Here is a 21,647-nt window from a genome sequence, read left to right as displayed (position 1 = left end):
GTGGTGGTGTAGATTTCTTATAAGATGTTGGCTAGGCTGACTTTTTTTTCTTCTTCTTCTTCTTCTTCTTTTTGCTAGGTAACTTGAAGTTAGGAGCTCGTAGTGATGTTGAATTGAGAAAATACTTCAAGTCACGATTTCCAATAGCAGTAATAAACACTAATCTTGTCTTTTGAAATAATTATGAGCATATACTGCAGTAAAATACTAAAATATATGTTTTATAGCATTCGATTTGATTATATAAATGGTTTGAGATATACATTAAATTTACAAACCAAAGTAATAAATTCAAGAGTTTTGTAACTCCGTTACACTGTCAGGTTCTTCCATGAAGGAGATTTTGATTCAAATCTGTTCTCCCTGCTTATTATAAATTTCAGGCCAATTCAACGAAGCAAAAAAGGTGTAGTATAAATTTATTGGATCAGTTGTGGTGATGTAGATTTCTCATAACAAGGCGTTCGCGAGGCCGAGTATTACTAAGAAGGAGGCGGTGGTGGCAAAAGTTAATGAATTCCAAGATCTTGGTCGACCTGTTTAGTTGACGAAGTATGGTGACCATGCTGGTGATAGGGAGTGCCAATCTTAGGCGTTGGTGGCTTTGATGCTGAATTTCTAGCTGGTGGTGGATTCACCGCTTGTGGAACTTTACCAGAGTATGTACTGGAATATGGCGGCGGTGTATGTTTTGTTAAGGCATCTGGGAGCGAACTAATGAGACTAACAATCACTATAAAAGAAGTGGCAATGGCAATGAAAGTAATGGAAGCTATTCTGTCTTTCGCCATTGGTAATGGCTTATCCATCAAAGCAACTCTTGTCACCCCATAAATATATTTCGTGGTGAGTGGAAAATCTTCCTTTTGCGTGTGGAAACTTCGATCAATCTTCACACGCAGCTCCTTTTTCTGAGTGTGTTAGGTTTCACAATTACTTCTTTGAAGAGTTACATGGAAATGTTTCCCATTAACAGTTTAATAAGGTAGAAATGGTTCTGTCCTATAACACGAGTCTTTCATTGCACTTCAGAGTAAGCGATCTGATATTTTTCACTAATTAAGGTCACATTTCAGTGCAAGTGGTCAGCAGGGGAAATATTTATTTATTTATTTTATTTTATTTTTTTATAAATAAAATTGAAAATTGCTGCTTCTAATAGTTAATTACTAATTAGGAAGTTAACCATGTGATGCATGAAAAACTATTAAAAGTGTAACATGTAATTAATCAAATTGAAGAGTGATGTATATTTGTGCAATCTAATACGGTATAAAAATATATATAACTCACATAGCTTTGCTCATATTTTATTCCTAGGAACTCATCACATCAATTTTTGTTTTTTTGAGAAGGAACTCATCACATCAATTGAATGTTTATCGACTAATTAAAAGATCATCAAGAAAGTACGTGCCATTAAGGAAATTTCATAATAACAACAGCAATTAAAATTTTCATTTTGCCATTCGTTGTTGCTTATCCTCCTAAGCGACTAAGGTCAACCCCATAACTTTTTTTTGAGCCGTGTGGAAAATTAATCTTGTGCGTGGAAAGTCAATCTTAAGTGTGTTAGTTACGCTATTCATGTTTTTTTCGTAAGTATCAACAGTGGATCCATGCCTAATTGGTGTAATCCAATCACAAGCCGACACTACGCAAGTTAATTATGACACAAAATGTGTGATTAAGTGTGTTCCCATAAGAATTCTAATAGTTAACTAAGGTAGGACATGGTAGAACCGACTTGGTCAAATGATCTGTCCACTGGATCTAATTCTTGCCCGGAAATGGTTTTATGAAGTGCAGTGTTCTAATATGAATTTTCATGATTGCGCATGAAAACACTATGTAAAATTTTCATGTAGTTAAAGCTTGTAGGACTGCAATCCATTTTGAAGCCCTAATTGAAATCGATCGGATGAAGAGGTTGCAATAGGTTACGCAACCTGAAAAAGGAAAAAGGAAAAAACAGGTTACGCAAAACATTTTTCACCAAAATATAGATAAGAGAGAGAGGTAATAAAACAAAATTTATACCCCATTTGTTTTGAAGGAAGAAACGCTTTCTGCATATAGAGTGTTTGGTAGAGTGGAAAACACGCCAACTAAAAATGTTTTCTATAGTCAACAACAACAAAAAAGAAAAGGAAAAAAAAAAGCCTAATCAAGGAAAAACCGGTTTTCTTCTTTTTCCAGAGTGCATGGAAAGCGTATGAAATATTGAAATAAATTCCAGATGGTTGAGATGTGTTATGTTTAAGATGTCTAGAAAATTTCTTCTTGACAGATTCTGCAGAAATTGTATTGGTTGATTCTGTAGTAGGAAACTGATCAAGAACAGAGTTGTAGGTTCCTTAAAGGAGAAGAAATAGGTGAATCTTAATGCTGTGGGTTAGGGTATTGAGTGAAGAAAGGTTTTCTTGGAGTTAAGGTTGGTTGAAGATGAAAGAATCAGATTCATGTGGACATATGTATGTAGATCAGAAAATCTGTTATTGCGAAATAGAAATTTTTTGAACTCACATGTGAGAGGAAGTGTTAGAATTACGCGGTTAAATGATTAAATTTACCATCTCTTGATAACTTAAGTTTTTTGAAAAATCGGTAATTTTACAAATTTATGGTGCTTGTTTGGTATTTTTGAAGGAAGGTTATGGTTTCTTAAGTGGCCTAATGATAAAGGAGGAGGAAAATTATGTGGATGATTGAAGGATCATGGCGCTTGAAATGAAGCTACCTGGCCGAATGATGCAAAAACAAATCATGTTGAGGCCAAGTTTGGTTAGATTTTCTTGGTGAAAAAATCCCTTCAACTCAATGGATCTAAGATCAAAATTCTATGCTTTGATATATACCAAATGAAGCAAGAGAAAGAATTCCCATGCATTTAATAAAGAGAAAATCTAGACCACTATTTGAATCTCAAGAAGAAATCTGATTTTTTTTTTTTTTTCTGTCACAATGAACGAATTAAAAGCATCATCTCTCTCACAATTAAGCCTATAGTTACACATTAACATATGCCAAAATTTAAGCAGATGGCTTAGTAACTATGAAATTCCTAAAATTTTGCACACCTATAGAACTTCTTTTCCCTGCAAAAGTTGACAGATGCACATTGCACAATTATCCGTCACAAGCATATTCTGCCACTCTTGGCGTCACCATGCTACTCGGCCACCCTATGAGACTTCAAAAACAGGCGTGCCACATAACACGCCGCCATGTCAGTACGTGCATCCATGAATTCATTACTAGCTATAAGCAAAGATGTATAGTTTTATTTAAGGCCAAGTTAAAGAAGGGGATTGGCCTGGTGGTGGTGGTGTAGGCTCCTCATAAGGAGTTGGCGAGGCCGACTTGTTTTTCTTTTTACTAGGTAACTTGAAGTTATGAGGTCTAAGTGACGTTGAATTGAGGTCAGGAGTAGGAGGTACTGGTGAGACAGGATTTTTTCCAAAATTAGGGTCAAACACCAAATGTTTATGCATTTCCTGGTGCTGTCTAGGGCCTACAACGGGACATGGTGGCGATGGTGGCCAACGTCTTGCTAAGGCCTCTGGGAGCAAACTAAAGAGAGTAACAAAGACTACGAAAGAAGTGGCAGTGGCAATGAAAGTCATGGAAACTATGCTTTCTCTTGCCATTGATAAATTGCTTATCCTTCTAAATAACTCTTGTTACTATAAATATATTTTGTGTGGTGTGGAAAATTCCTTTGGCGTGTGGAAAATTTGACAAATCATGCATTTTAATTTTGCGTGGTGAGACACCGTCTCTGTACTTTCCTTTTTATGAGTGTGTTAGGTGTATTGCTAAATTACTAGTAATGGTTTTGTACTGTCCAATAAAACCAAGACTTTCATTGCACTTTAGATACTCTCAAATTATTGCTCCTCCCTCAAACATGGGGCCACCTGCCATTTGAGAGGAGGAGCACCAGTTCTGGAGTATGTAATAATTTTCTCTAGTATTCTCACTAAGGTCGCATTTCTGTGATCACCGGAGCAAATATTTAATATTCAAAAAAATTAGTAATTATTTGCTGCTTTTAATCTATTGGTTAATTAGACGTTAAACATGTGATGCAGGAAAAATTATTAAAAGTGTAACATGAAATTAACCAAATTGAAGAGTGATGTATATTTTTGCAATCTGAAATGGTATAAAAACGTATATAACTCAAATAGCTTTGCTCATTTTTATTCTTAGGAAATCATCATATCACATCAATTGATTGTTTAAGAGCTAATTAAAACATTCTCAAGAAAGTATAATGTTTTTAAGGAAAATTACATGTTAACAGCATCTTTGAAAATTTTCTTTTTGCCATTCGTTATTGCTTATCCTCCTAAGCAACTCAGGTCAGGTCAACCCCAAGAATATTTTGTGTCGTGTGGAAAATTAACCTTGCGCGTGGAAATACCAATCTTGACAAAGCATGCATTTTCGTGTGTGGGACAGGAACACAGCTTAGTCCTTTTTTTGAGTGTGTTATAGGTATGCTATTCTTGATTATCATTATTATTTTTTTCACAAGTTATATGAAAATGTTTCTTGTTACCAATTTCTAAAAGTGAGATACACTTTATCATACATTTTGCCATAACTTAGACATGCATGCAACTAGTGGTTATTGGATTACTTTTCATCAAATATCAGTGATAAATTCATATATAAGTAATATAATTCAATCACAAGCTAACACTTATGTAAGTTATGACACAAAATCTATGGCTAAGTTTGTGGTTCAAAAGTACTCTACCAACTAATTGTTTACAACTTATTGAAATGTTATTAAGAAAGCATGATGTAAGGAAATCCAACATGCTAATAACATTAGTAAAAAATTTAAAATGAGTAATAAATTCATGTATAAGTAATGTAATTCAATCACAAGCTAACACTTAAGTAAGTGATGACACAAAATCTATGGTTAAGTTTTTGGTTCAAAAGTACTCTACCAATTGATTGTTTACAACTTATTGAAACGTTATTAAGAAAGCATGATGTAAGGAAATCCAACATGCTAATAACAATAGTAAAAAAATTTAAAATGACTAAGGGTCCGTTTGGATACAGCTTATTGCTGAAAACTGAAAACTGAAAACTGAAAACACTGTACCAAAATAATTTTTAAATGTGTGAATAGTGCCGTGGGTCCCATTTTTAATTTAAAAAAAATTTGAAAAGTGAAGTTTGTGGGTCCCGTGAACAGTACACGGGACCCACACATGTGCTGAAAAGTCAGCAAAAGCGGGCTACTGTTCATGCACAGTGCATGAACAGTACCCGCTGTCCCCCTGACCCGTGCATCAGCAGAAAAAAAAAAAAAAAAAAAAAAAAAAAAAAAAAAACGCTGAACGCAGACGCTGTCATTTTTCATCCGTATCCAAACTCAGCCTAAATATCATGCAATAGTTATGATAATATAAAATATTTGTCTCTCTCAATTAGGGGTGTCCATGCATGGGTTGGATCAAGTCAGGTTTGTGCTAAACTTGTACTCGACCCAATCACATTGGATGGAGGAGAACCAAACCTATTGTCGACCCATAAGGAACGATGGATTGGATTCTTTACAAGCGCTAGTTGGATTCAAGCGAAATTGATAATAATGGTGATGAAACAAAAAAGTGATAGGGAAAGAGGAGGTTGGATCGGGCCTGGCAAGGATTGCTTGGATCTCATCAAATTTGATTAAAATCTCATCAAATTCGACTACATCTTGCTGGATCTAGTCAAGATCTCACTAGAATTGCTTTGGATCTCACTAAATTTCACTAGATCTCAACATATCTGAGAGAGAGAGAGTAACAAGGGTTGGGATAGGTATGGTTCATTGGATTTTGAAGGAGGGAACCCACCACTCAATCCACAGTTGTTAAAGGGGGAGACAACTTACCATCGATTGCTTTAGTCTTTGGATTAGTCTATTCTCAATTTAGATCTTGGCGAGTTTCTTGGGTCTATGAATTTTCCTACTCCCAACTAAGTTGCTATAAAAGCAAAAGTTTGAAAGCCATACAATGATGAATTAGCAGCCAACTACTAATTGAAAAAGTAGGTTGAGCAAAACACATTTTTTCAGAAAGCCATTGAACTGATTAGTTAAATTATAATGTCCATAATATCAATACATAAGTAATGTCCACTTGTTATTTCTAAAAGAGTCGTTTAGGATTTAAATTTCTATATCCTCAAATATCAAATTATCCAAAAAAAAAAAAAAAAAAAGCCCCAGCTATAGAAGTTGTACATCCCGGTACAAGACACTGATCAGGTATGCAAAAGGCTTCCTCCTCTAATAGATGTAGTCAAACTTAATGTCGATGCTGCTGTCACAAATACCTACGCTAAACTGTCCATATATAGTAGCTTGAAATGCTAGTGGTGAGGTCATTAAGGTTTGGACAGATTGCCCAGACTAAAATGCTAAGTATCATTCCATGCACAATACACCGAACACACTAGACTTGAGAAAATGAGTGAGAAATCAGCTGTTAGAGTACACCGAACAATACTGCAATACATACATACATATATATATATATATATATATATATATATGAGATTTTTTTTTTTTTTTGAGGAAATATATGAGTTCTTATGAGTAATGTTACATCCACAACAATTTCACATAAATTTTATGCAAATTCTAGTGTGTGCCCAAATTAAACTAGATGCCAACCAACTTTAAAAAGCTCAAAATTCTAAAAGTTAAATTTTTTTAAAAATGCGTATTTGACCAAAAATGTTTTAAGAATAAATTAATTTATAGATTAAGTATTTTATTAAAAAAAAAGCTTCTAATCATTCTAATCATTCAATTGTATATAAGGAGATATAAGGGTTTCAATTTAACCACATTTCTATATTTAATTTCAAATCAATGAAAAATCTTATGTTGGTAATGATAGATTTGGCTATCCTTGTGCTCATTGAAGTGCAAGCAGATTTGACCTCTATCTCTTTTCATCTTTCTTCACTTCCAGTCTCATTTTCTCATCCTTTTAAATTTGATAATATGGAAAGATCATTTACTACTTGCCTTGAAAAATATGTTGAAGGATGTAAGAAAGTGAAAAAAGAAGAGTTCCTGTTGATCCACGCATCCTGTGTTATTCAAAGTTTTACACGTTGCATACAGTATGACTTTCTGGAAGACCCAATGAATGCGTTTGGATAGCACAGCACGTCCACGTCCAGCCCTTTTTTTTTTCTTTTTTTTTTCCATGCGCATATGTCACTGTTCATTGGTCATGAACAGTGATTTTAGGCCAATGAACAGTACTTTTTGGGATGAACAGTAATTTTTACACATTAAAAAATTATTTTTGTACAGTGTTTTCAGTTTTCAGCAATAAGTTATATCCAAACAGACTCAATATATCAGAAGGCTTCAAATGCTGAATCAATTTGTAGCAAACAATTTAAAGAGCATAAGGAGATAATTCTTTTTGGAGATTGTTTACGAACAAGATTTCAAAAAGGGATGAGATTTCATTGTTACTGGTGGGTGAGTGGCATCAATGGTGGCCCAAATTACAAACATTAACACCTTATCACTTAAGATTTGTTATAAAATTGTTTTACATTTAGCATTACTTGGGCTTTTCTTCCTACATTAAGTACACTATGAGCAAGTAGTGTAGTATTTAAAATAAATGAATAAATTCCTGCTTTGAGTACATCGTTTCTTACCTCCTTGAAAATCAAGGAGGGAGGAAAAACTTATTATAGCAGACATAGAAGCTATTTGGTAAAGTAAACTTAGCAAGAGAACAAGCAATACTATTTGTACGCACGCTCCTTTTTTTTTTTTTTTTTTGATAAGCTATTTTGCACCCTTCTTAACCCAACTAAATGCACAGAAATCAAAACAACGACTAATCTCTACACAACATTGCTGAGCAAATAGTGTAGTAAAATTATGTTCATTGTAACATTCTATAGTTGTGTTTGATCATATAAATGATTGAAGTAATACATTAGACTTATAGGTCAAGATTTAACGCAGAGAACTTTGTGGTTCAATGGTACCATTCGGTTTTCCTCATAGGAAAAATTTGAGTTTGAATCCCCCCTCCCTTGTTTATCGTAAACATAAATGTATTAGACTTATAATAGACTTAAAATTTCATTCAAACTAATTGAATGAGCAAACAAAAGTGTAGTATAAGTTTATTGGCCTTATATTAGAGGAGCTAGTGGTAATGTCGACTTGTACGTAGTTATAAGGATGTGGTGGTGAGAAAGGATGCAATGAAAATAAAGGGTGTAAGTATTTGGACATACTATCAGGAGAATATGGCTGGTGTTGAAGAGGGGCCAGAAAGGGATTTGGTGGCGGTGGTCGTGGACATCTTGGTAAGCCTCCGGGAGCAAACAAATGATACAAACAATAACTGTAAAAGTAGTACTGGCCGTGGGATACTGCCTTTAATTTCATTTTTCTGAGTGTGTTAGGTGTATTGTTCATGACACAATTATTTCTTTGACGAGTTTATTTGGAGATATTTCCTGTTACCTGTTTACCAAGCTAAAGAAGGATGAGGCTTGAGTTTCCAAGACTTCAAGTTGTTGAATTTGATCACAATTTACAAAATATATTTTGTATTAAATGATGTGATACAAGATACACTTTTAGATTTATAATATTCAAATTAAAAGATGAAATAAATCAATTTCAAATACAAAGAATCCTAATACCGAACTCATTACAATTGACAAATATATATATAAGGCAATAGGTAGAGGGGGAGATTTCGGGGTCTAAACTAAATTTTAATTGTTGATCTGCTTTATGGGGTTAAATCTCATGCCAAACATCAAGTCTTCTTGTGGAAAATTTACACTACAAGAAATTTGGTCTTTAGCGACAGCAGATAGTCGTCGCTAATGCTTTAAATATCGTCGCTAATTATATTGGCGATGAAAAATATCGTCGCTAACTTTCGTTAAACAAAAGTAGTAACAAAAAAGTTTTTTAGTAACGATATTAATGTCATTGCAAATACAATATTATTAACGACGACAAAGTCGTCGCTAATAATGACAATTGTCATCATAAATAACTTAAGAACCCAAGACGAAATGTCGTCGCTACTAGCTCATTAGTAATGACGAATTTTTATGTCATCACTAGTAAATTATTATTAACGACGACATTTTTGTTGTTGCTAATATGTCATTACTAGTGACAACGTTTGCTGTCATCATAGACAATAATATATTAGTGACCACAAATATATCATCACTAAAATTTGCATATTAGCAATGATATTGTTTGTCGTCACTGATAATATGATAAAATATTAGCGATGACAATGTCATCACTAATAACATTTTACAATTCTTTTGAATTTTTCTATAAAATTTACATTTTGAATTTTACATGGGTACCTGATGGAAAATAATAAATCACAATCCCACACATCGCAAATTTTCAATCACAAATACTCATAAGCATAATAACTGCTCAATCAATAACTACTAATGAGGAAAAACATACCCAAGTTCAATATCATATATATAATTTAAGTTCCAATCTATTCTCTCAAATATTAATCAAATAATAACATATTTCTCATATGGACATGCTGCCAAGCTAAAACTTGTTGCAATGAAATGTATCTCCCCTCGACATCATATGTAAGATTGTAACCCAAGGCACGTGACATTTTAACCTGAAATAATGAGCATAAACCAATGTAAAGGTCAACTTAAATATATGACAAAAATACTTACTAAATAGTTTTAACATTCAAGTAAAATTTTATCATTTATATTTTTCAAAAATACCATAGATAAAAAGATATGAAAGCTCTATGTATTTAACAAAACTTAATCTGCATCAAGACTCATTCTCCAAAAGAAATAAGTCCAAATTAACAATCGTAACAAAGAACATATCAAAAGATATTAGGCAAAATATGATAGTATGGTTAGTAATATTTTGGTAAAGTAATTTATTCAATTGCAAAGTCTATACAATGATAAAGATAACTACATAAAAGATTATACTAACTACAACAAAAGTGGACTATGGTGACGAAACATATTCCCACCATAGGCAAGAAACATAGTTATCCAAACCAAGGACCTTGAACTTTTTTTGTGGTGGAAGTTTTGCAATTTGGATAGCTTCATTTAGCTTGTGGAGAAACATAATATATCAATTATGTATACAAGCCGAATCACAAAGCCATTTTCACTATTAGAGCTTCTCTACCCCTAAGTTGAATGTTTAAAAGTCAAAATCTACCATTATTGGAGATTCTTCATATGATTTGTTACTTACAGTTCATTAGTCCTACTATTGCAGTGCCTTGTAGCTAGCTACTAAATGACATGCAAAAAATTTCACTCACTTTTATTTTAAAGAAAAGATTCCGTAAGAACACAACACTTCCCACTATTTTGCTAAATTCATATCAAATAAAATAAGCAATAGAAGTCATCTTCCTCACCATGTTACGTAATAATAATAATAATAATATAGAATATTATATTATATTATAAGGACCCATAATATCAAAACTAAAACTATGGTACCCATGTTCTTTCAAATCCAAATAACAGAGTGAACAAATAGCTTGCTGTGCCCATGGCTTCAAACCCAAAAACTCACAATATCAAAATCAAAACTAGGAACGAAAAAAAAAAAGCTTTTAGGGTGCGTTTGTTTTGACAGTAAACCAATTCCGGAAAATATTTTCAGGAAATGAGAATATTTTCGGGAAAGGAAAATATTTTTAGGTGTTTGGTGGCATTTTAAAAAAAACTTTGGAAAATATTTTCAAGTATTTGGTAACATTATGAAAATACAAATTTTTCACATTTTCTCAACCATTTTCTCACATTCCAAACAAATTTTATAATAAAACATTAAAATCCATGATCTTCTAAACAAACAAAAATCAAATCACCGGCCAAATCAAATTGAGAGAGGGAGGTGAGACAGGGAGGAGGAAGAGTGAGATCGGTGGGGAGGGTTTCTCGCCGGCGCGAGATCGACGAGATCGACGCGCGATCTGGGCGAGATCGACGAGATCGACGCGCGATCTGGGCGAGATCGAGGCGCGATCTCGCGCCGTCGATCTCGCCCGCTGCGAGCTCGACGGCGCGAGATCGGACGTCGATCTCGCCCGCCGCGAGCTCGACGGCGCGAGATCGCGCGTCGATCTCGCCCGCCGCGAGCTCGACGGCTCGAGATCGCACGTCGATCTCGCCCGCCGCGAGCTCGACGGCGCGAGATCGCACGTCGATCTCGCCCGCCGCGAGCTCGACCGCGCGAGATCGCGCCTCGATCTCGCCCTGCGCGAGCTCGACAGCGCGAGATCGCGCCTCGATCTCGCCCGGCGCGAGCTCGCCGGCGAGCCTTTGGGTTGAGGATGGCGTGATCTTGGCTTCCCGGCGATCTCCCTCTAGCTCTCTCTCTCTTTTCTGGTGTGGTTGTTGCTCTCTCCCTCTCCTTCTCTTTCTCTGTGTTTTCCAACGGAAAACTCAGTTTGAAGGTAAAATACACATGTAAATTATTTTCCGGGTGGGGAGGGCCTGTTTTACGGTCAACGCTTCCTTTTTTCCGTTTGACCAAAATTTCCGGTGTTGCCAAACACCCGCAAATGCTGAAAATATTTTCCGGAATTGGTTTACTGTCAAAACAAACGCACCCTTAATCACAGGGTTAGTTCATGCTTTCTTAACATGAAAGTATAGATCATTCAAAATTAAAAATTAAAAAAAAAAAATCAAAATCTCTAAAATTACCTTTGAGAGAGAATAGCAAAGAGGGAACAACGAAAGTATAGATCCAATTAAACTTTCAAAACTAAAAAGAAAATCTTTTGTTATAGATGAACATTCAGAATTGAAAAAAAAAAAAAATCAATCTCAATTTTCATTATGAAATTAGGAACCCTAGAACTACACAAGAAAGAGAGAACACATATATTAAGACACATTATACACTTTCACCAAATTTCTCATTGACTACAATCCATATAATTAATTTTTTACACAAAGTGGAAGGCCTGACAAAAGAAACTCACACAAACACCATTACAAACCCGCTTGGTTTTACCCTTCATTAGAAGTTGGATTTCCATAAATCAAGCACAAATAAAGTTAATTTAAACTGAAAATTGTGGGTTCTACAACATCAGATTTTGGATGACAAAAACTGAGATAATGCAACTGAAAGGACTCTAATATTAATTGTAGATTAAGAAATACTACTATGAAAATACAACAATATAAGCAGACCAACTTTATTGAATTATTTTGAAACTAGAAAGGATAAATGGCAATTCACCAAGGTATAAGAATCCTAGATATAATCTCAGAGGTTACTATTTCTCCTGATCTCAAGACAACCCACTAGCTCAAGAAGAACCTTTGTATCATTACATTGCTTCCTCAAATGTTTGTATCTATGCCATAGTGCATCTTTCTGATGAAATTTCCCAAAACTTTAACGCAAAGTTTTTCTTTAAAAAGCTTTACCAACTTTGGAATCACACCTACGCAACCCTTAGAAATCAGCCACCAAGTGTAAGTAAATACATTTAATAGAAATTACAATAAATTAATATTTGGAATCATTTAATAGAAATTACAATAAATTAATATTTGGAATCCAATTGTAAAGTTTGCAATTGAAAAGGCCACTATCTCAATTTGATAGTACCAAATACATCAAAACTAGCGACTAATAATAAAGGAAAAATCAATAGAGTTTATTAAAAATAGAAATAATCTCAGTTAACCACTAAAAAAAGGCATAAGAGAATCATATAAATAATTAAAACTAACAAACTAGATAACACATTTGTATACAAAAAGGGCAAATCATACTCAACATTACAATAATCTCTAAATAAAGCCACAAAGTGGTACCTGTATCAAATACCCAAAACAAAGATCGAAAAGAAATATATATGTTATATACTTATATTAATTGCCCGGGCCTCAGCTAAGTCGAACATACATAGGTGTACAGCTACAGCCCATGCATGTTCTGCCGATAGATTTAACATGCAAACCGTCAATGGCAGTGCCATGCACATTAAAATATGAATAGAAATTATATCCCAAAATCAGATGCATAGAATTGATATAACAAACACCATGGGATGAGGGCAGAGAGGAGTGGGAATTTTCATCAATATGCTGAGACCACCTTTTGGATTACTATTACACCCTCTAAATAAATGAACTGTGGTATACAAAAAGAACATGGAGGGGTGAAAAAACCTACCTTCAGCCCACTTCTCTTTATGTGGTAGTATAAATACCAACTTCAAATTCCTAATAAGAAAATTTTTCAAGGCCAACCAAACATTGACACTAAGTAGGGAGGTACAAGCAAAGCAACAAACTTGCCTATTGTTTCTAAGAGCAACCAAGCTTGCAGCAACATCAGCAGAAAGGGCATATATTGGGCCATTAGCATGAAGAAAGTACTCCTTTCCAAGCAAATAGGATAGTGGCTCGTAGCTGCATAATTTAACCGAATTGATCAAAACTTAATGATTAAAAAAAATGGGAAAAGAAAATGAAAAACAGATAGTTTTTCTGTTAATTATTAAACACCTTAACTTTGCCCAATTCTATTGCCACTATTTACAAGTTTTCAAACAAAATTCAAGGTGTCTAAATGTGAGATAGGAAAGAATGCATCTAGATGTGAGACATTTACAATTGACTATTTTGGCCTCTTTGATGTAGTTCATCCGTTCAAGGTTAGAACAGTACCAGCCCAACACAGCAAGGCAAAAGATTAGCATCATTAAGTTAATATCATTGCTTTTATAAGTTTTGCAAGGTAAAAACGAGGGGAAGATTCATACTACTGTCAAAAAGAAGGAAAAAATCTTCAGAAAGTGGGTTTTTATGATCTGATAAAAAATCAAACCTATTTAAATGTTCCAACTATTCTATATTTCCTTGAAAGAGGGGCTCAACCTACGGGACCTGTTCATGATATTTCAAAGAAGGTGGAGTTTTTATGAAACTTTACCTTAATCAACATATTAAATTCAATGAATGAATAGAACAAAAGCGGGGGTAGTAAATAAAAGACCCTCTACTTCATGAGATGTGGTCCCCAACCAATTTGACTACTACCTAGGGTTATAAAAAGGTTATATCCATTGCATAAAACTCCCACTTTTGTAGGGTAGGCTGATTTGTGGACTCAAATCTACAATTTGTTGCTTTTGATGGAAAGCATTTGCTATCGCACCAAAACTTGACCTCTTACTTCTTAGGGTTATCATTGAGCTAAAATCATATAATCATTTCTTTCTTTTCTTTTTCTTTTTTTTTTAATCCAATTTCTTCATAAATGGAGCTGGAGCATACCCAATTACAATTGAAAATCATCTCTAAGTTGATAGAGTAGCATCAATAATCTAATATCTTTTTTTTATATAAGTTTTGACACCAAGGGAAGGGAGATTGGGAGATTCATTCTAGTGACCTCTACTTTATGAGATGTGATCTCTAGCCAATTGTGCTACTCCTTTTTTTTTTTTTTTTTTTGATCAGAGCCAATTGTGCTACTCCTTAGGGTTATAAAAAGGCCATACCCATTGCATAAAGCTCCCACTTTGTAGTTTAGGCTGATGTGTGAACTTGAATCCACAATCTGTTGCTTTTGATGGAAGGCATTTGCTATCGCACTCTTACTCCCTGGGGCAGAGTCATTAAGCTAAAATCATACAATCATTTTTTCTTTTCTTTTCTTTTTCTGCATAAATGGAGCCGGAACAGAATCTCCAAGTACTATTGAAAATCATAACAATTCTTTTTCAATTTATTTTTCCCTTAATTGGAGCCTTATAATCTAGTTTCCAATGCAACTCATCTTAGTAAAGTCAAAATGCAGAGAAATGAAAATGGAAGAAATCAAGGGCCTCAAATAAAGAAATAGGACTAACCATTTGAGTTTAGGGTCTGTAAAAACAGGACCCTTTTTCATGCACCCAAGGTAAGTTTGCGAATGAGACCGCTCTTTCCCCAACAACAGTGATGGTGATCTGACAATTAATGGAAGCTAATTAAATGAATGCCAAAAAAAAAAAAATCTTTCTAAGAAAACTTAGAAACACATTGAAGATTTTCAATACATTCACCTGGCCTTAAATATATGTCGTCGTCTACCTTAACATAAAAGTCAGCATCAAAAAGTGCATATGCAGCTTTGAAGTAAGCTAATCTGCAAACAAAACAAAATTTCGATTTGTAAAGTAGCAAATTAATTTAAAAAAGAAGGTGCAAAAGGTAACAAAAAAGAACAACATATATCATATATTTTTTTTTTTTTAAAAAGGAAAAAGAAAGAAGCAAAAAAGAATGCAACCTTTTGTGCTTGAACCACGGTCCTTGGGAAACCATCCAAAATGAAACCCTTCTCGCATGATGGCTTCTTCACAGCTTCATCAATTATCCCAACATCCAAATCATCAAATACCAGTTCTCCCTACAAAACAAATCAAATTCAATGACTAAAACCATAATCCAAACTAAACTTTTACTACACATAATCCAAACCAAACTTTAACTCAAAAATTAAAAACCACAAATTTAACTACAAATATATACACAAAATAACTACAAAATAGGAAAGAAAGCTAGAGAGACTTACCTAGATTTGGGTAGAGGCTGGGGCTTGGGGTTTGAAATTTTGGAGGAGAGAGGATGAGATTTGAGTAAAGAAGAAGAGCTGGAGAGGAGATGGGTGAAGGGGAAGGCTGGTAAAGGAAGAAGGGAAGCCACCACGTCGTCGTTGATAGCTGCAGTGTAGATGGTGGTTGTCAGCAGCGAGATCGGGTGAGGGAGATCCGCAGCAGAGAGAGAGAGAGTGAGTGAAAGGAAAATGTGGATGGAGGCAGAAAATGAGACTAAAAATTAAGAAGCGGGAAATCTGAAAAAAATTAAGTGGGAGGCTGAAAATTTTGAAGCGGTGAGTGGGGGCTTATTGCAACTAAAATGAGACTTATTTTGAACCTTCTTTTTTTTTTTTTTAATGAAAGAAATGTGTGGACTAAATGATTATAATTTGATAAGTTTTTCTTTTATTAAAAATTAATGATATACTTTTGCTTTATAAAAAAAAAATACTAATCACTAAAATGTTCCTCAAAAAAAAATAGAAAATGACTAATGGAGTAATTACGGTAAGTATTTTTAAAAGGAAAATTAATTAGAATTTAATGAATTAAAATAATAATATCTTAAATCAAGATTAGATAGTGTATTTTTATTAAAATAAATAGAAAGAGATAATTATAAGTTAATGAATATTCATAATTAACCAATAAAAATTTAAAAACTAGTGATTTTTTTAGGGTAGAATTAATGGATAAGCTCATTCCTAAAATATAGGAAAATTTGATAAATTCTAAATTACATAAAAATTCCAAAGAATTTGCACAAGACTAACATAGATTTGATAAAAAATAACAAATAAATATTGCATGAAAATTACATCATTGGAGATTTAAAAAATAAAGTTATTTGGAATTTGAAAAGAATAAAAAAAAAATGAAGAAATAATATTTAAATGAGATAGAGAAAAGATAGAGAGTCAGTTGAAATGTGTATCTGGAAAATTGATTTTATTCATGAGAATGACCAAAATACCCATAAACCTTAAAAATGACTAATATACCCCTAAGCCAAAAAAAATGACCAAAATACCCATTAAAACCTCTAAAATGATTAAAATATTCCCGAAATCTCTGAAATGACAAAAAAATACCCATTAACTTGTAAAATGACCAAGATACTGCCGAAACTTCTAAAATGACCAAAATACCTCTAAAACCACTAGATTTAGCAAAAATACCACAAAATCACAAAATGACCAAAATACCTAAAATAACTCTAAAATAATTAATATACCCTTGAAATCGCTAAAATGACAACAACAAAACAAAACAAAACAAAAAAGACCAACAATCGACCGCCGACCACCACGGGTCGAGTCGGCAAGGCTCAGGGGAGCGAACAGTTGGGTCGGTCGACTCCGATGATGAGCGACGGCAAACGGAGGAGAAGATCTATCTTCGTCGATTTGAGTTGAAGGTCAACCGGATCTAACGGACTATCGTTGGATTTGAGAAGATCGGAGCCCAATCTAACCAAGAATAGTCGGATTTGTGTAGATCTAAGTCAGCTTTAACCCAATACCGCTGGATTTGAGCAAATCTGAGCGAAGGAGGAGAGTAGATCTTGGCCGGATTTGAGTGAATCTGAGCAAATAACATCGGATTTGAGCGAAGGAAGACCAAGGGTGGTTGGATCGGAGTTGAGGAACACCGGATCTGAGAGAAGGAAGACCAAGGATGGCCAGATCAAAGCTGAGGAACACCAAAACGTCACCGGATCTCGCCAGATTTGGTCCAAAATTCATAATATTTCACCGGAGAGGATGATTGTTTTGGATCGGGTCGGGTGTCACGGGTTTTGAAACGTAAAACCGGCAACTGACCCGCGTCGGGTCGGGTTAGAGAGTTCGAACCCGCATCCAACCACGCGGAGACGTCGAATCGGGTGGCAGCAATCTAAAATGTGTTTTTGTTAATCTCCCAAGTAACAGAAAACAAAAAACATTAGTATTATCTAAATAAATGCAGCCAGGGTCCAAACTTTTCATAGGCCATCCCGCACCAGAACAGCCAACCCAGTGGTAGTTTTGTAAATCCCCGTCCCTAACTGAAAGAAGTAATATTTTCACACACACACACACAAAAAGCTCTCTCTCTCATTTATCAATTTTTTTTTCATTCTCTTTCCCTCATGGCAACAATTGGATGCTATTGGTTTTTTATTTTTTTATTTTATTGATTTTAAGGTGCAAGCAACATTGAATTTCCCTTGTAACTAAAGAATAATAAAGATGATTTCTGGTCACTCTAAGCACCTTGTCAATTGGATGAATACATTTTGAATGATTTTTGGTCAGTTTGTTATTTATGTATGCTGATTGGATGAATTCAGCTAGCCCTTTATCATTTTTGCACCTGATGGCGGTAGTAAGTCAGGCAAGTCTCATGGATCTTGAAGAGTCCATATTGTAGCCTTTAACTAGTCGTATTGTGGTACTTCTGACCTCTAGAGGATTGAATTCCCTTTCTTAGCACCTTGCTTTGAACCAATTTCTTATTGTAGGCAATTTGTTTCGTTCTAGGTTTGTTCTGTATATTTCTGAACTCATGTGCGTTGAAAAGAAGAAACTTGATTTCTTCTATTTTGATGATATGTTTGATCTTAGTAGCGTTTTTGTCCCATTTGCCTAGCTTGTCTTGTATATATCTTGAACTCAAGTGTATTGAAAAGATTTTTTTTCTTTCTATTTTGATTATAATGTTTGTTCTTAGCAGTGTTTTTGTCCCGATTTTAGGCTTGTTATGTATATTTCTAGGTTTGTTATGCATATTCCTGAAGTCGATTGTATATTTCTAGGCTCATTTTGTATATTTTTGAATTTGTTAGTCATAGTCTTTTTCTTTGTATAAAACTTAAGCTCACCTGTTTGTTTTGATGTTATTTTAATAGGATGACAAAAATTCCTCTCAAGGCATGGATGCTGTGGTTGATTTGGTACCTTTCAGTTGGCATGGAGTTTGAGACTAAGTAGCATGAATACTTCCACAATGTGGTTGATTTTGAAACTTAGTAGCATAAATAGTGAGGAATTTGGCTATGTGACTTATAAATTTTTTGTATTCTACATTGGCTTTGATATGACACAAGCTTTTCTGAAGTTGCAAGGAGTGCATGTTGCTAATGCTGATAGAGTGCATATTGATAATGTTGATAAGGGCGTAGAGATAAGTGATGGCTGATAAGGCATGCCTACTAAGGATAGAATGCTTGTTGGTTGCCCAGTTTTGGTCAAATTTTGCTCAGATTATCAAACTTGGTCCGATTATCAAACTTGGATAATTGTCTGCATATTTTAAAATTGTAGAAAATTGTAAATTGCAACTTTGTACAATGGATTGATGGAGAAATTTGTACCAGAGCTAAGCAAATTATCACTGGATTAGTATGAAAGGCTAACAAGTTGGAAGCTAAAATTCTGCAGTTAGAGAAGGCTAATTAGTTCGGCAATGTGTAAGCAAATGGCCAAGGACTTGTATTTAGAATAGATGAATTGTAGTTTAGTTATTGTAAAAGATTGTAGTGACAATTGTTTTGAAAAAGTAGTCAATTTCTTATCTTATTTAATGTAATGACAATTGTAATGGCCACTCGTTATATTATATTGTACTGAAAATTGAAATGCATTTCTTGCAATGAAAATTGGCATTTAGTTGATTTGCCTTAATATTGTTCAACAGCTTGTTCAGCATAAACACCACATAAGCTTGTTTAGTATCACCATCATATTGCTCAATAGCTTGTTCAACAAAAACACCACATAAGATAAATAAATTTAGTCAAGTTGCTTTAATATTTAGTTGTTAACATAAAGGTTTTGTAAACTATTATCCAACAAAAAATAGGATACTTATGTCCAGTATCACCATCATATAAGCTTATGAAATGCTTTACAAGACAGTGACTGGTAATGTTTATCAAACCAAAGGTCCTACCTAAGATCAACATAAAATAGGTTACTTTTGTCCATTAACACCATCAAATAAGCTTATGGACAGTTGTACAAAACAGTAACCATAAAAGGCTCAAACAATCAAAGGTCCTAATATATAAAAGGTCCTACAAAACTAGCACTGCTACTGTCCTTCAATTTTTCCAGCTCTTCCTTTTCCAGCACCAGTTCCAATTCTTTTTCCAGCTCCAATCCTTTTCCATATCTACCAATTCCACTACTTCCAGCAGTACTTATTTGGGTTGAGACCTATAATAATAGAGACATTAGATCATATGGTAAGCACGTATGCCCAACAAGATCAATGACCAAAATATTGGCAATATGCAAATAGCAAGCACAATGTGTAGTATATATATATTTGAAGTTAGAGGGTAGAGAAATCACAAGACATAGAAGCAAACTTCTAAATTAATTATATCCAAAGCCATATTCACTGAAGATACATTGCCCTTCAAATCATAACTCTCTCTCAAATGCCATTATCAATTTATTTTACAAATAACAACACAAATATTATTTTTTCTTGTTGAGTTGAGCACGAACCCGGTGAGTCGCGAGCCTACAACCTCTCACATACTAAAAAAAAATTTTAAAATGAACAACACAACAAAGGGATAATCGATGTTTGTTCAAATAACTATAGTCACATCAGAATATAAATTAAAATAAAGCTAATGCATGATGATTGTCCTGTACAAGGGAAGTTAATATTTGAATAGTGAGTAGAGAGGGTTATGTGTCAATTACCTGAGGTTTTATAACTTCCTGAACATTCTGTAGTGCAAAACTTTGAGGTGGTCCAGGCTGTAGAATGGCTCTCTTGAGTCTTGAACACTTCCTGAGAATAGGACGCAGAACATGTCAGTTGTGAACACTTCCTGGATTGGATGTTAGTTGTGGCTTGTTATTCTTTATGTTTAGTTTGTGACTTGATTGATTATTGTACTTGGGGCGATTGATTGTAATGTCCCCAATTGTATACATCCTATATGCTTGGGTAACCATGTGGTTTCTACATAAAACACAGAACCCCATTTCCATTCCTTTTCTTCTTTTTTCCTTTCCATTACTTAATCAACCTAACACGATTTAAAATTTGTATACAATGATGATACTCATCTTCTCAGATCATAATTTAAAACTCTGTAATGCAGGACCACCCTGAACTAAATTTTTTTTTTTATATATAATAATTTAAAATTTTATATTTATTTACCTTTAAAATTTTTTTTGGGACTATCCTAATTTTTTTTTATGCTAATAAAATTAAATTTTGGTCTATAATTTGAGCAACTTAACAATATATTGGGGGTTTTTAAGCAAAATGGAAAAACTCAAATAAAAATTGAACTAAAATCTATAAAAAAAAAAAAATTTATAATAAAACTATTAAAGGCTCGGCAGTAGCTTGATTCTTTGGTTAAGCACACTGTCCAATATAATACAATTACCAACCTTTTATTACTTTTTATTATTATTTTTCTTCATTAGACATATATTACTTCTCATTTTTAATTTTTTTCTCTTATTTATTCTTAACTACACACGTCTTCTATCTTCTCGATTTCTACAGTTCGGATTTGTTTGAATATCATTTATTTTACTAAAACTGAAAACTTATTATTGAAAGTACTGTAGATAATGGTAAAAACTAGTTGAAATAGTACAATTAGACCCATGAATAGTACCAAAAAGTGCAATAGAGCCCATACTTCGTGTGTGTTTGGAAAAATTATTTTTAGCTAACTTATTTTACTATTCAGTTTATTTTTGCTACTATCCATGGCCCTACTGCACTTTTTAGTACTATTAATGGACCTCGCTGTATTATTTCAGCTAACTTTTACATTTTATCTACAATATTTTCAGCAAAACTTTTTCAGTTTTAGCAAAATAAGCGATTTCCAGATACTTTTACATCTATGTTTGAAATTTCATTACATCTTCATCTACACTTTTACATCTATATTTTGCCTTCCTTCTTGTTCGTAACTTTTGTGTCTTCTACCAGTAC

General features: G+C 33.9%; 1 protein-coding gene across 3 annotated transcripts; it reads right to left on the bottom strand.

Annotated features, from left to right (window-relative positions):
- Window positions 1–9,519: 9,519 nt before the first annotated feature.
- LOC142630231 (putative beta-1,3-galactosyltransferase 14) lies at window positions 9,520–15,935 on the bottom strand. Of its 3 annotated transcripts, XR_012843259.1 has the most exons (7): window positions 15,656–15,935; window positions 15,371–15,490; window positions 15,144–15,226; window positions 14,949–15,047; window positions 14,598–14,700; window positions 13,390–13,503; window positions 9,520–9,692 (listed from the first exon to the last, which is right to left on the bottom strand). XR_012843259.1 is itself a non-coding variant. In XM_075804210.1 (6 exons), the coding sequence occupies exons 3-6, from the start codon at window positions 15,201–15,203 to the stop codon at window positions 9,614–9,616; spliced, it is 324 nt and encodes a 107-aa protein (XP_075660325.1). In that variant the 5' UTR covers window positions 15,204–15,226; window positions 15,371–15,490; window positions 15,656–15,935; the 3' UTR covers window positions 9,520–9,613. The 3 variants fall into 3 exon arrangements, 1 of the variants encoding a protein (XP_075660325.1); XR_012843260.1 differs by lacking the exon at window positions 14,598–14,700; XM_075804210.1 differs by lacking the exon at window positions 14,598–14,700 and having other exon boundaries at window positions 15,172–15,226.
- Window positions 15,936–21,647: the final 5,712 nt, after the last annotated feature.

The sequence above is a fragment of the Castanea sativa genome, chromosome 4, assembly GCF_040712315.1.
Source record: "Castanea sativa cultivar Marrone di Chiusa Pesio chromosome 4, ASM4071231v1".
In the NCBI taxonomy this organism is placed as follows: Eukaryota; Viridiplantae; Streptophyta; class Magnoliopsida; order Fagales; family Fagaceae; genus Castanea; species Castanea sativa.
Note: the sequence above shows the minus strand (reverse complement) of the source record. Positions and strands in the feature narration are given on the sequence as shown.

Coding starts and splice junctions, on each gene's coding strand:
- LOC142630231 (XM_075804210.1), bottom strand. CDS start 15,203: ATGCACTTTTTGATGCTGACTTTTATGTTAAG. Junction 15,048..15,171: donor ATGCTGACTTTTATGTTAAG/GTAGACGACGAC, acceptor ATTAATTGTCAG/ATCACCATCACTGTTGTTGG. Junction 9,693..13,389: donor GTTGCTCTTAGAAACAATAG/GCAAGTTTGTTG, acceptor TCATTATTTCAG/GTTAAAATGTCACGTGCCTT.